General features: G+C 59.1%; 2 protein-coding genes across 2 annotated transcripts; one reads left to right on the forward strand and one right to left on the reverse strand.

Moving 5' to 3' along the window:
• Nucleotides 1-3,506, forward strand: LOC111150233 (prostaglandin D2 receptor 2). Its single transcript, XM_022507657.1, is given in 3 exon segments — nucleotides 1-166; nucleotides 2,307-3,382; nucleotides 3,384-3,506. Coding segments are annotated over 2 exon segments (1,191 nt in total). The 5' UTR covers nucleotides 1-166; nucleotides 2,307-2,314.
• Nucleotides 3,507-4,250: 744 nt separating this feature from the next.
• On the reverse strand, nucleotides 4,251-10,149 carry LOC111150240 (coiled-coil domain containing 86). The gene is made up of 4 exons (XM_022507665.1): nucleotides 9,363-10,149; nucleotides 7,430-7,559; nucleotides 5,747-5,821; nucleotides 4,251-5,585 (listed from the first exon to the last, which is right to left on the reverse strand). The coding sequence occupies exons 1-4, from the start codon at nucleotides 10,112-10,114 to the stop codon at nucleotides 5,466-5,468; spliced, it is 1,077 nt and encodes a 358-aa protein (XP_022363373.1). The 5' UTR covers nucleotides 10,115-10,149; the 3' UTR covers nucleotides 4,251-5,465.
• Between the last annotated feature and the right edge of the window lie 1,597 nt (nucleotides 10,150-11,746).

Consider the following 11,746-nt stretch of genomic DNA (forward strand, 5'->3'; position numbering starts at 1 on the left):
CACACACACACACACACACACTGGGGCAGAGGATAGCCATTTCCTCCCTCAGCCTCACTCCCCTTCCTCTGTCTACCCTGTGCGGTGCTTCATTGCCTCCTGGGCAGGCTGCCACCGGGAGCTGACTGTCTCCAGGGCCGGAATCCCGTGCTCCTCCTGTGCCCAGGTAAGGGGGAAGTAGCCCAGGGGCTGGGCAGCATCAGTGCCCTCTCTGCACCCACAAAGGAAGGTGCAGATTTGCCGGGGGAGATGCCCCTAACAACTAGGCAGAGAGATGGGTTTACCGAAGACTGGAGGGGAAGAGCTGCTGGCAGATGGGAAGGTGCTAGAAGTCAGGCGCAGTGGTAAACCACAGAAGCTTCTCTCCATACTCACAAGCAGTCTGGGGCGGGGTGTCAGGGGTAGGACTACAGGCACAATCTTAGGACAACTGACCCCAAAAGCTTGCATTCTCTGCCCCGGACCCCCACCAGAGCAGGACCCTAGCTGCTGGGCTCCCAGAGAATCCCAGGAGGCTGGGCGCTGGCTCCCTGCAGCCAGAAAGCCCAAATTGGATGGATCCGCGGGGTGTAGCAGGACTGTGCTCTGCGAGCAACCCCAAGGGACCTGGCTAAGAGGCTGCTGGACTGAAGGGAATGTCCCTGCAGAGAGGGGACGGCACTCATCTGTCTGTTGGGTAGAGTCTCAGACGTTGCTAGGCTTCTCTGAGCCTCGGTATCCTCTTCTTGAAAAATGGGGTCTCACTGGGTCACTGTGGGTGCGACTGCTCAGCAAGGTCTAAAGCTTAGGAAGCATGAGCCTGCTTGGGGAGCACAGGCCCAACTGTTCCCCACTCGCCTAACTGTGATCCCTAGCTCCAAGGGCTCGGCTGCCTGGAAAAGTCTAGTTTGGATGTCCCGGGGCCTCACCTCACAAAGAACTGTGGTACCCGGAGAAGAGTCTGGGTTTTCTCGTTCTGGCCAACAGTGTTTCCCCTGGAAATGTGAGCGCTGAAGACCACCTCTCCACCCCCCACCCCTGGGCTTCTTCCTCCATCCTCCATCGGCGCTTGCTTATAGCCGCCTGGTGTGGGAAACTGAACAGGCTGAGCACCACACTGCTGCCGCTCCATTCGTCCATGTTGCGTGGGTGGCCCGGGCCTCAGTTTCCTCCCTCGTAAAAATAGGACGAAGTGAAGTTCCAGCACCTTTCTTCTCGAGTCCTGAGCAAGAGAGCACCTATGCAAAGGGCCTATCACGGTCTTGGGCACGTTGTGGGGCCCCAGGACAATCTGAGTCTCTAACTTCTGCTCCCCGTCCCCTACCTCCTGCCGGTAGCCTCCCACCCCTCCACCTCTGCCCTCACCCATCTCAACCAGCTTCATATCAGGTGGACTCGGGTTTTTTTATGAGGCTGGGGGGGTGTGCACATCTGCCAGAGGCTGGCTTCCCCAGCCCTTACCTGAGAAGTTCCTGAGTAACCATCTGCCCAATGAGTGCATCACTGAGCAAACAAACGAGCCGGCTGGATTTCCCCCGGGGCGGGGAGATGGGCTCGGCTGCCCCCCAGGCAAGGGAACAGTCCTCCAGCCCCACTGGGCCCCAGTCTGGTAGTTCCTCATGCCCAGCTCTCTCCTTGCTCTTATCTTATTTCCTCTCCAACTACCAGAGGAGGGGCTGGCTTCATGGTCGAAGGTCAACACACCCAACCTGCCACTGCTGTGGGAGCAGAGGGCCACCCAGACAGGCTGCAGAGGCAAGATGGGAGGGTGCACCCGTGGGTGCGGAGGGTGCATCCCTTAAAGGCAGAGACTTCTCCCACTCCCATTCCCCAGGCCGGCTGACCCCTGGTGCCCTTCAAGTGGGACCTCGTTTGTGCCCTAGTGCTCTGGGAATGGGGAAAAGGAGTCCTGCTGGGCCTGGCCTCGTTTCCGTTTCTCCATGTGACTCCAGGGGACACCTGATTATTATTAACAAGACGTATGTAGTGTTTCCTGCACACCCCGGGACTCTGCTCTAAATGCTTATGTATGTAAACTCACTGAACACTCCCAACAGCCCTAAGAGTCCTGTTAGGGCAGACATCCGCATCACAGAGGAGAAAATAGGCTCAGGAAGGTTCAATGGCTCAAGCAAGGTTGCAGTGAGCGGGCGTGCAGCTGGGATGCTATTCCCCCACCTTGCTGTCTCTGCTCAAGTTCACTGATCCCTGGGCGGGGGGCAGGGGCGCTCCTCTATCCCACTCACCGGTAGGGTTCAGATTTCCTGTGGAGGGTCCCCTGCTGCCCCTGCCCAGCCGACCTCAGCGCCTCCTTCTCTCCACCGCAGAGCTCACCATGTCAGCCAACGTCACCCTGAAGCCGCTCTGCCCGCTCCTGGAGCAGATGAGCCGCATCCAAAGCCACAGCAACTCGAGCATCCGCTACATGGACCACGCGTCCGTGCTGCTGCACGGGCTGGCCTCGCTGCTTGGCCTGGTGGAGAACGGACTCATCCTCTTCGTGGTGGGCTGCTGCATGCGCCAGACCGTCGTCACCACATGGGTGCTGCACCTGGCGCTGTCGGACCTGCTGGCCACCGCCACCCTGCCCTTCTTCACTTACTTCCTGGCCGTGGGCCACTCGTGGGAGCTGGGCACCCCCTTCTGCAAGCTGCACTCCTCCATCTTCTTCCTCAACATGTTCGCCAGCGGCTTCCTGCTCAGCGCCATCAGCCTGGACCGCTGCTTGCAGGTGGTGCGGCCGGTGTGGGCGCAGAACCACCGCACGGTGGCCGCGGCCCACCGGGTTTGCCTGGTGCTCTGGGCCCTGGCAGTGCTCAACACGGTGCCCTACTTCGTGTTCCGGGACACCATCCAGCGGCTGGACGGCCGCATCATGTGCTACTACAACGTGCTGCTCCTGAACCCCGGGCCCGATCGCGATGCCACGTGCAACTCGCGCCAGGCGGCCCTGGCCGTCAGCAAGTTCCTGCTGGCCTTCGTCGTGCCACTGGCCATCATAGCCTCGAGCCACGCGGTCGTGAGCGTGCAGCTGCGCCACCGAGGCCGCCGGCGGCCCAGCCGCTTCGTGCGCCTGGTGGCGGCGGTGGTGGCGGCCTTTGCGCTCTGCTGGGGGCCCTACCACGTGTTCAGCCTGCTGGAGGCGCGCGCTCACGGCGACCCCACGCTGCGGCCGCTTGTGTGGCGCGGCCTGCCCTTCGTCACCAGCCTGGCCTTCGTCAACAGCGTGGTCAACCCGCTGCTCTACGTGCTCACCTGCCCCGACGTGCTGCACAAGCTGCGGCGCTCGCTGCGGAGCGTGCTGGAGAGCGTGCTGCTGGACGACAGCGAGCTGGGCGGCCCGGGCAGCAGCCGCCGCCGCCGCTCCTCCGGCCCCCGCGCACCCCGCGCCGCCCGCGCCGCCCGCGCGCCCCCCCGTGTCCTGGCCCGCGCGCCTGCTCGCCTGGGTGCGGGGCGGCGGCGCAGAGTCCACACGGAGGGCCAGCTCCCGCTCCCTGGACAGGGCGCTGAGCACCACATCTGGGTAGAGGATGGCGAGGGGGTGGGGGGGCCGGGGGGCCGGCGATTCAGCGCGAGCCCATCCCGCAGGCGGGGGCAGGCCGGACAGGGAGCTGCCTGTAAAACACCTCCGGTGACTCGGTTCCCCTCACGACCATCAGCGGGAGGGAGCCGGCCGAGCTCCCAGGAAGCAGGGCAGCGCTGCTGGTCAGCGGACCCCATGAGGACCAAGGCAGGATTAAATCCACAAGATTTCTCAAACTAGGGTGCAGGGAATGCCCTTCCAGGAGCGCAACTTTACCAGACGGCGGGAGGGGAAAGGGAGGGAAGGAAGTATTTTTCCATGAAACCAGGGATGCGTTTTGGAGTAGATAATGGAGAACAAAAGTTTGGGAAGTACCGGTCGGGTCTAACTCTCCATGTAGTCACCAGCCAGCGCTCACTGAGCTGGCTGCCTAATCCCGCAGTCTACCCACCATACAGCCCCAATACATGGGATTTATCCGCTTGACCCAAGTATAGCGTCTGCATACTCACGAGTAAGCATCATGCGGTTCGATTACTGTCTAGTAAGTGAAACAACACTCCCTCCGCCCCCAACATACCCGCGGTACTGAAGGTCTTGGCTGTGAGAGGCCTGGTCTCTACCCCACCCATCCAGCACCAGCAGAGGGGTTTCTAAGGTAGAAAGAACTAGGGCTACAGCGGTTGGTCTGGGCTAATCCAAGTGCAGTGGGCATCTCTGCTGAAGGTCTTATCTGCGCACAGCAGCCTCTGAGACCACAGCGTATGACATTTCCTCAAGAATCTGACATCTGTACAGCCCTGGTATTTCATGGGGTGCCCTCTGGGCAATGCTGATAATCCCCAAATCTTTCCAATGCCCACCTCCCAACCACACAGAAGCTGGGCGACTGTCCCAATCTGTAGCAGCGAGGGCTCAGTCGGACCTCCGTACAGCACATCCAACTCTCCTCTGCCCACCACACACTAGAGGACAAAGACCACTGCACTTGGGTCTGTCCCTGGGCCCAGGGGCAGAACTGTGGCTGGTAACTGGTTAGTGGAATGCCGGTCCACTGTGGGAGCACGTCTGGGGTCCTGAAGGCTGGGCTGGCCGGCTTACTGTTCATCACCGCACCGGGCCTTGCTCAGCAGGAGCTCAGCAGTTGGACGGATCGGCCGCTGGCCGAACCAACATCCATCCTCACACCTCCCCATGTTCCCTGCTACCTCCCCCCTTGCTTCACTCTTGGCACTTCCCACTGTTTAACTCAATACTGTTTCCCTGTTTATTATGTTCTTTCCATCAGAATGAAAGCTCCTTGGGGGCTGGGGCCTCTGTCTGTATTCCCCGGTACCTACATTTGTGCCCGTACAAAGCGGGCGTCCAATAAATGTTTGTTACAGACAGGATGGCGTGAGTGAATCAGATCTGTGGGTCTCCTGCAGAGTCCGGCACAGGTGAGAGGGAGCTGGGGGGCGGGGGCGGGAGGTGCAGACCTCACTTCCTGAAACCTCCTTAACCTTTCAGTGTTGAAAAGTCGGGGAAGCCGGGTTCAGCTGGCCGGGTGACCGGGCCAGTGGGCTGCAGAGACACCCCAAGGAGCCTTTGGGATGGTGTGAGGGAGACTGGTTCCTGACTACAGCCTCCTGGCCTGGGTTGGACCCATGACTTTGAGACAGAAATACACATTTTAGGGAGTCACCCTCCAGTTGTCAGCTCCCAAGGAACCAGAGAATTTACCCTTCTTGGCTGCAAGGCACTTGAGGAAGGAGGAAAGGGGAGGAAGGAGGCGGGGGTGGGGCTGAACCTCTTCCCTCCTCCAGTCTCTGCCAGGCCCCCGGGTTCCTCCGGGCTTGCGTGCCCTTGAAGGCTCAGAAGCCCCCTGGGGCAGGGCGGCATGGCGCTAGAGCTGGAGGGTCGTGGCCCGACAAGTGTGAGTCTGACACAACAGCTGGCCGCAGGCCTCTGGGCCGCCGCGCACTCAGATCTTGGCCGCTGGCCCCTGGGGTGGCTGCTTCTGCAGCAGTGCCAGCGTGTCCCGCTTCTGAATGGAGCGAAGCTGCTTCTTCTTTGCCCGCTTGAGCTTGGCAGGGTTTCGGATCTGGGGGTGGTGTAAGGAGAGGGCATTAGTGTGGTTGTCATCTTTGCCCTGTGCCCTGGGGACAGGGAGGCCACCTCGTGGGGGTGGGGGGGGCCGAGGCATCTTGAGCACAGCGCCTAGCCCAGCCACAGTTCAGATCCCCCAAGCAAGGCAACACTCACCACTTGGACAACCTCTGCCCTCCGCTCATTCTCCAGGCGGCGTTTCAGGTTCTCCGCCCGGCGCTGTTTCTTCTCCTGGAACAGAGGCAATGGGGATCTGAGCCTGGGAATTGGGGCAGCCCTGGTCTCTTAGGCCTCAGAGGAGTGAGAGCTGGCTGAGTTCCCAAGGACAGCAAAGACCCTCTCGCCCCGGTGCGACTGTTGCTGGCGGTGTGGGCCAGTGAGGTGATATGCCCTTGGCCTGGACTGCGCCTGAGACAGGAGGATGGTGGGTGGGAGGAGGTAAGACACAGGTGTCTCCCCACCTGGAAACTCAGGCACACGCACGACGGCCCCTACACCATGTCCCCCATCAACTTCCAGGGGGGAAGGGGTGGGCTGGCGCTTTCCCTCAGTCCCACCCTCTCAGGGTCTCCTAAGGTTCATCCAGGTGTGGGGCTGGGGGGTGGGGGGAGAGTGGAGGCTACGGGGAAGAGGCTACTGGGCTATCTGGCCCTGGTTCAAATCCCAACTCTGCTGCTTCCAAATGAGTGACCTTGGCTGAACTGACAAGCTCTCTGGACCTCAAGCCCCATCTTGAATGTGAAGAGGCTTCCACAGAGCTGTCCTGAGGAATAAGTAAACACACGCCTATACCAGCCTCGGGGGATAACCTGGCCCGGCGGGCACACTTCAAACATGGATTCACTGGGGTCTGTCTTGGGCGTGGGGAGTCCAGCGGCTCTGGCTGTGCTGACTGCTGTCCTGGGGTGGCTGGGGCCGGGGGGCAAGTGGGTGTCGGCTCCGAGGTGCCTGCATGGTCAGGGGCCTCTCCCGGTTTTGACGACTCAGGGGAGAAGGGGTGGCCTGGGCCCCTGGGGAGGAGAAAGGAGAAGTGAGATTTGGGCTCCTGTCCGGGGAAAGGCCTGTCTGGGGGTACTGCCAGGGGATGGTGACAAGAAGTCTGTCTTGCCCAAGAGGTAGTCAGGGCCGCACAGGAAGTAAGATAAGGACTCGGCACACAGCAGCAGCCACACAGGCAGCAGGGCCTTGGCCACAGCTGCACAGGGTGACTCAAAGCAGGGGACAGATGACTGAATTGACTGGCCCAGCCCCTTCCCTTGGTGGCCAGGCTCAGGGTGAGGGGTCTGACTCCTCCTGTGCCCTTCGGATCAGTAGACAAGTGACATCCCTCTGACAACCGCAGTCCTGAAGGGGTGTTGTGGAGGACCCCAGGTTCTCTGTGTGCTGCCTGCTGGGGCTTCCTGGAGTCTGAAGGGGGGTTGGGGGGGGGTACCTCTAATGGGGCATTTCCGGCCTGCGGATCAGCAGCAGGGAGGCAGCTGGAGGAAGGTATGCGGTATCCACTTTGTTGATGTGTGGTGGCTGTCTCTTGAGGAATGACGGCACCAGTACCAGGGAAAAGGCTCTCCTACCTGACTGACGACCCTGAAGCCCGTCTCACCAGATGCTTCCATCAGCAGTGAGGGCCACTGCGGGGAACTTGGTCCGGGGCTCCTTCCCACCCTTGAGTCTCTTATGGAGCCCTGGGCTAAACTGGGCGCCGCACTGGGCTTCCCCACATCGTGGTCCTAGACGGCACTACTGCTTCTGGCCAGGCTCCCCGCTGCCCCAGGTCCATTCCAGCAGTCACTGGCTCAGCCCCCTGAGCTCTAGCCTCAGCCCAGGTGGCTGGTTCCTCACCTGCCGTCGTTTCTCCTTCTCCTCCTCTAGGTGCCGGGCGAAGTCCTTGGCCAGCTTCCTCTCCTGTCGCTCCTTCATCTTCTGCTGCCAGGATGTGCGCAGGGGCTTGTCCTGCACCATTTGGGAGAACCTGGATGGGAGACAACGGGTGCTCGTGTCGTCCGCGGGAGGCGCCCATGCCCACTCTCCTCTCAGCTCTGGGCCTTCCTCCCCAGAACCCAGGCAGAATTGCATCCTTCCCTGCCTGTTTGCCAGGCAGTCACCCCTCCAGGTCTGCAGGTCTAAAGCCCTAGTTACGTGTCCCTAAGATGGGTGCTCTTGTTCCTCCCATTTTAAAGAGGAGCAAACCAAGGCTCAAAGAGGTTAACTGCCCAGGTCACCTTCTACCTGAACAGCCATCAAAACCGAAACCCGTCTGTCACCAGAGTCCAGACCACGGAGCCTTTCCAAGGTTCTGCTGCTTCTGCCAAGCAAGCTCAGCTTGGGCGCTAATGCTAGGGTTCTCTCCCTCTGGGGGTGGCCCGTTCCATTCCAGAACAGTGTGGGGAGGTATGTGAAAATGTACTGGGCATGAGAGGATATTGGGGGACATCCTAATTTTCATAAGAGCAGCACTGCCAAGCAGAACTTCCTGTGACGATGGAAAGGCTCACTATTCACTGTCTGGTAAGGCAGCCCCTAGTCACACTGGCAGCTAGAAACTTGAGATGTGGTTGGTGTGATGGGAGGAATTGAATTTTTAGGTTTTTAAATTTTTATCAACTTACATTGAAGTTGCCACCTGTGGCTGGAGGCTACGCTATTGGGACAACACAGCGCCAGAGCATCGGTTTTACCGGGAGGTTGAGGGCAGAGAGGCCTGGCTTTCAAGGCCGGGATCTGCCTCCTACTACTTGGGTGACCTTGGGCAAGGAGCTGGAGTTTCAGTGACTTCCCACATTAAACAGAAATGAGAATGGTTCCTGTTCCAAAGGGTGGTGGGAGGATGATACAAGGCTGGAAAAGCATTTAGCACAATGCTCTGCACAGGGGAGGAGCTTGTAAACCCCGGCCTTCAGAGGAGGGAGATGGCACACCCAAGGAGCACTGTGCAGGTGGCATCTGGCCTGAGCTCGGAAGAGGGGGCAGCAGCCGGGCTTTCCCAGCCTACTGTAGGTGCTGTGTCCACTGTCTCTGGGCTCTGCTCACCACCTGCCAAAGCTGCTTCCTCGAAGACCCTGAACGTCAATTCAATGGGCCTTTGGCCCTTATCCACAAGACCATCTGAGGCTTCCAAATGTGTTTTAGTTCTACCATAGCCACCACTTTACTGGTCTCTCTGCTTTCACCCCTGACGTCCTACTGTCTAATAACCCGATTTCTCTGCATAGCCTTGAGTTCCCCTTATGTAAAATCCTAGCATCAGCTGCTTCATAGAGATGCATGCAGATTCAATGCCATGAGGCATGCTGGTCCCTCTGTCTGCAAGGCCTTTCCCTGTCCCATCCTTACCAAGAAGCTCAGCAGGGTTCCACACGCTCAGTGCTCCATAATACTTTCTAACACAGGGCAAATACCTGTGGTGGATGCCAGCTGGTAAAGACCTCATAGCTTTTTATCAAGTTACGGCTGGTTTACCTGCTTCTGCTTCCCTCACTGGAAAGCAGGGAGACAGAGGTAATGCTTGTTGAATGAATACGTAACTGAGGTGCTCTAGGAGAGGTACACAGGTACTCTGAGGAGGAAAGCATCACAGAAATAACCTCTGAGGGCTGGTCTCACCCACCCTGGGATCCCAGAACATTTTACCACATCCTGATTATAATTACCTGTTTGTGTGAGACCCCCCACCCCCAAATGTGAGCTCTCTTCATCCCTGGTCGCATCACCAGGTTGCACTGGTGCCCCAACACCACAGAGAACCACACTCCTGTCCAACTGTTCCCAGCTTCACCTTTTCTTGGAGCGGTCCTTCCACACCCGCCCCGATTTGGGCTTTCCCATAGGGATTACAGGAACCTCCTCCCCCTCCTTCAACTTCTTGGACGCTGGGGTCTGGGCTGAAGAGCTTGTCCTCTTCTGCGCCCCGAGGCTGCTTCGCACCGTCTTCCAGGCCGGAGGTGGCTTGTTCGGCACGCGCTGACCCCGGGGGGAGGCGGGTGACTGGGCTGTCGGCTCCTGGAGTGGCCGCGAGGGCTCCGGACCCGGCGCTTGCTCAGCCAGGTAAGGCTCAGGGGATCCTGGGCGCAGCTGATGTCGGGGAGACCCCGAGGCCAACTCCTTCTTACTCAGTGACAACTCCGAGTCCAGCTTTTCCTGGGTCTGGGAGAACTCTGTGGACTCCCCACTTGGCTTTGGCTGAAATCCGGGGAGTTCTGGACCCGACTCCGGAAGTGTTTGGAGCGACTCCAGGCCTGGGTTCTGCTGGCGCTGGAGGGACAGTGGGCCCGGCTCCGGCTCCCTTCCGGGTGCCCCCAGACCTGCACCCTGCGGTAGAATAGGTGACCCCGGGCTTGTCTCCGGCTGACGTCGGGGGGACTCCATGCCGGGTTGCTGAGCACTCGGAGACTCGGGTTCCCTCGTCTCTTCCGGGTCCGACTTGAACTCCACAAGGGCCCGTCTCGCCCGCAAAACTGAGCTGGGGGTCTCGGGGGATTCAGGGTTTAGGCCTTCCAGCCTCCGGCTGCGCCTGAGCGGCGTATCCATGGCGGGTCCTGAAAGTTGCCAATTTCAGCCCACGTGCAGCCTCCACCTTCTGGGGGACGACCGGCGCGGTCCTATGACGTCAGGAGCCGCCCTGCGTGAGGGAGGAGGGGCCGTTGCCGGGGAGACCATGTTGGTGATGGGCAGAGAGAGCCGGCTGGGCTTACAAAGCGCGTGCGCAAAGCGCTGCGGCGCATTGACTCGCTGGGGAGATCTAGCTTGAGGTCTGCGTTTTTCTTTCGTGCAAACTCATTCTCCGTGGTGAAAAGAGTGCGCAAGTAGAGAAAGGAAGGGGGTGGGGGGCCCACTTCAGGGAGAGAAGAAGATTGGAAAAAGGTCCATGGAAACTTTCTTTGGGCCTCGGTTTTCTCATTGGTGATACGGGTAATTCTGCACAAGCTTAGTGTATCCAACGTGATTCTCTCAGAGTCCTCTTATCTGCCTGAGATCATGCTACCGGGCGAATCCTGGAAGCGGGAAATCTCTTAAGGCTTGAGTTATATGTTACATGTAACCCCTTCCTTCCCTTCTCCCATCATGCGCTTAAATATAGAATCTACAGCTCTCTCTTTTCAACATTTACATCATTCATGCCTGAAGCTGAAGTGCTTATCCTTTGGTAAGATGCACTATCTTTGTGTCCTGGACCATTCAGCCCCAGTTCTGGAAAGAGCGATCAAATCATCACTGCCCTTCTTTTCAACCAAGACAGAGCTCCCTGCCCCAGCGTGTGAGCCAGCCAGCCTTTTCCCCTCTGCGTGAGACCCAGGAGAAAGTTTTGATTCACTCACAGCATGTATCTGAGGAAGGAAAGAACGTCTTGGAAGCTGCCCAACCATATCCCAGTGCTTTTCAGTGTTTTCTTAGAACTGCCGGGGGATGGCCCTCAGGGATCCCAGGACCCCTGTCCAGCTGTCCCAGGGACTTCTTTCGTAAACTGCTGTTTCTCCAACTGAGGGGTTATGAGAGGGCCTGGGAAGCTGTCCAAGGGTGTTCAGGGGACAGAGAAAGAAGGCGGGCCAGACAACCAGGCCCTTAGCCTGTCTTCAGGGGAGATGCCTGCCCCTACCTGCTAAGTCACTCCACTACTGACACTGAGCAGGAGTGAGGTCAGATTGCCCCCCCCCCCCACCATGTCTGGAGTGCTGATCAAGGAGGAGGTGAGGAGGAGGAAAACCCAGGCAAAGGTTCCTGGAGAACGGAAAAGTGGGCTGAGAATCCCTTAATACCTCTCGCCCCTGGGCTGGTGCCACATTACCGAAAGGGCACCCTGATGAGTTCAGCCTGTTGAAATCACCTGCCTAAGGGTAAGGCGATGGCACCTCTTCTCCACTGTCCCTTCATGTCGTCGAAAATAGTTGCACCCCTGTGTAGTAATCACGGGTCAGCCTCCACCTTTCTGGCCCTTCTCTGAAGCTTCGTCTGTAGGCTCAGTGCCCTCCTCCTGTTCCTGGGCTATGGAGAGCCCGGCAGCTCAGCTTCCCACTGCAGAAGCAGCTAGGATCCCTCCTTGCTCAGCTCTCCTAGTTCCCAGCTCTTGGTTCCTTGAATTCTCTGCTGCAGCCTGGAGGCCTGAACGGCCTGCCACTCCAAACCAAGCCCAGTGTGCATTACCAGGAGGGCTGGAAGAGACTC

Source organism: Enhydra lutris, unplaced genomic scaffold (genome assembly GCF_002288905.1).
Source record: "Enhydra lutris kenyoni isolate GAN:26980312 unplaced genomic scaffold, ASM228890v2 scaffoldscaffold22, whole genome shotgun sequence".
Classification (NCBI taxonomy): domain Eukaryota; kingdom Metazoa; phylum Chordata; class Mammalia; order Carnivora; family Mustelidae; genus Enhydra; species Enhydra lutris.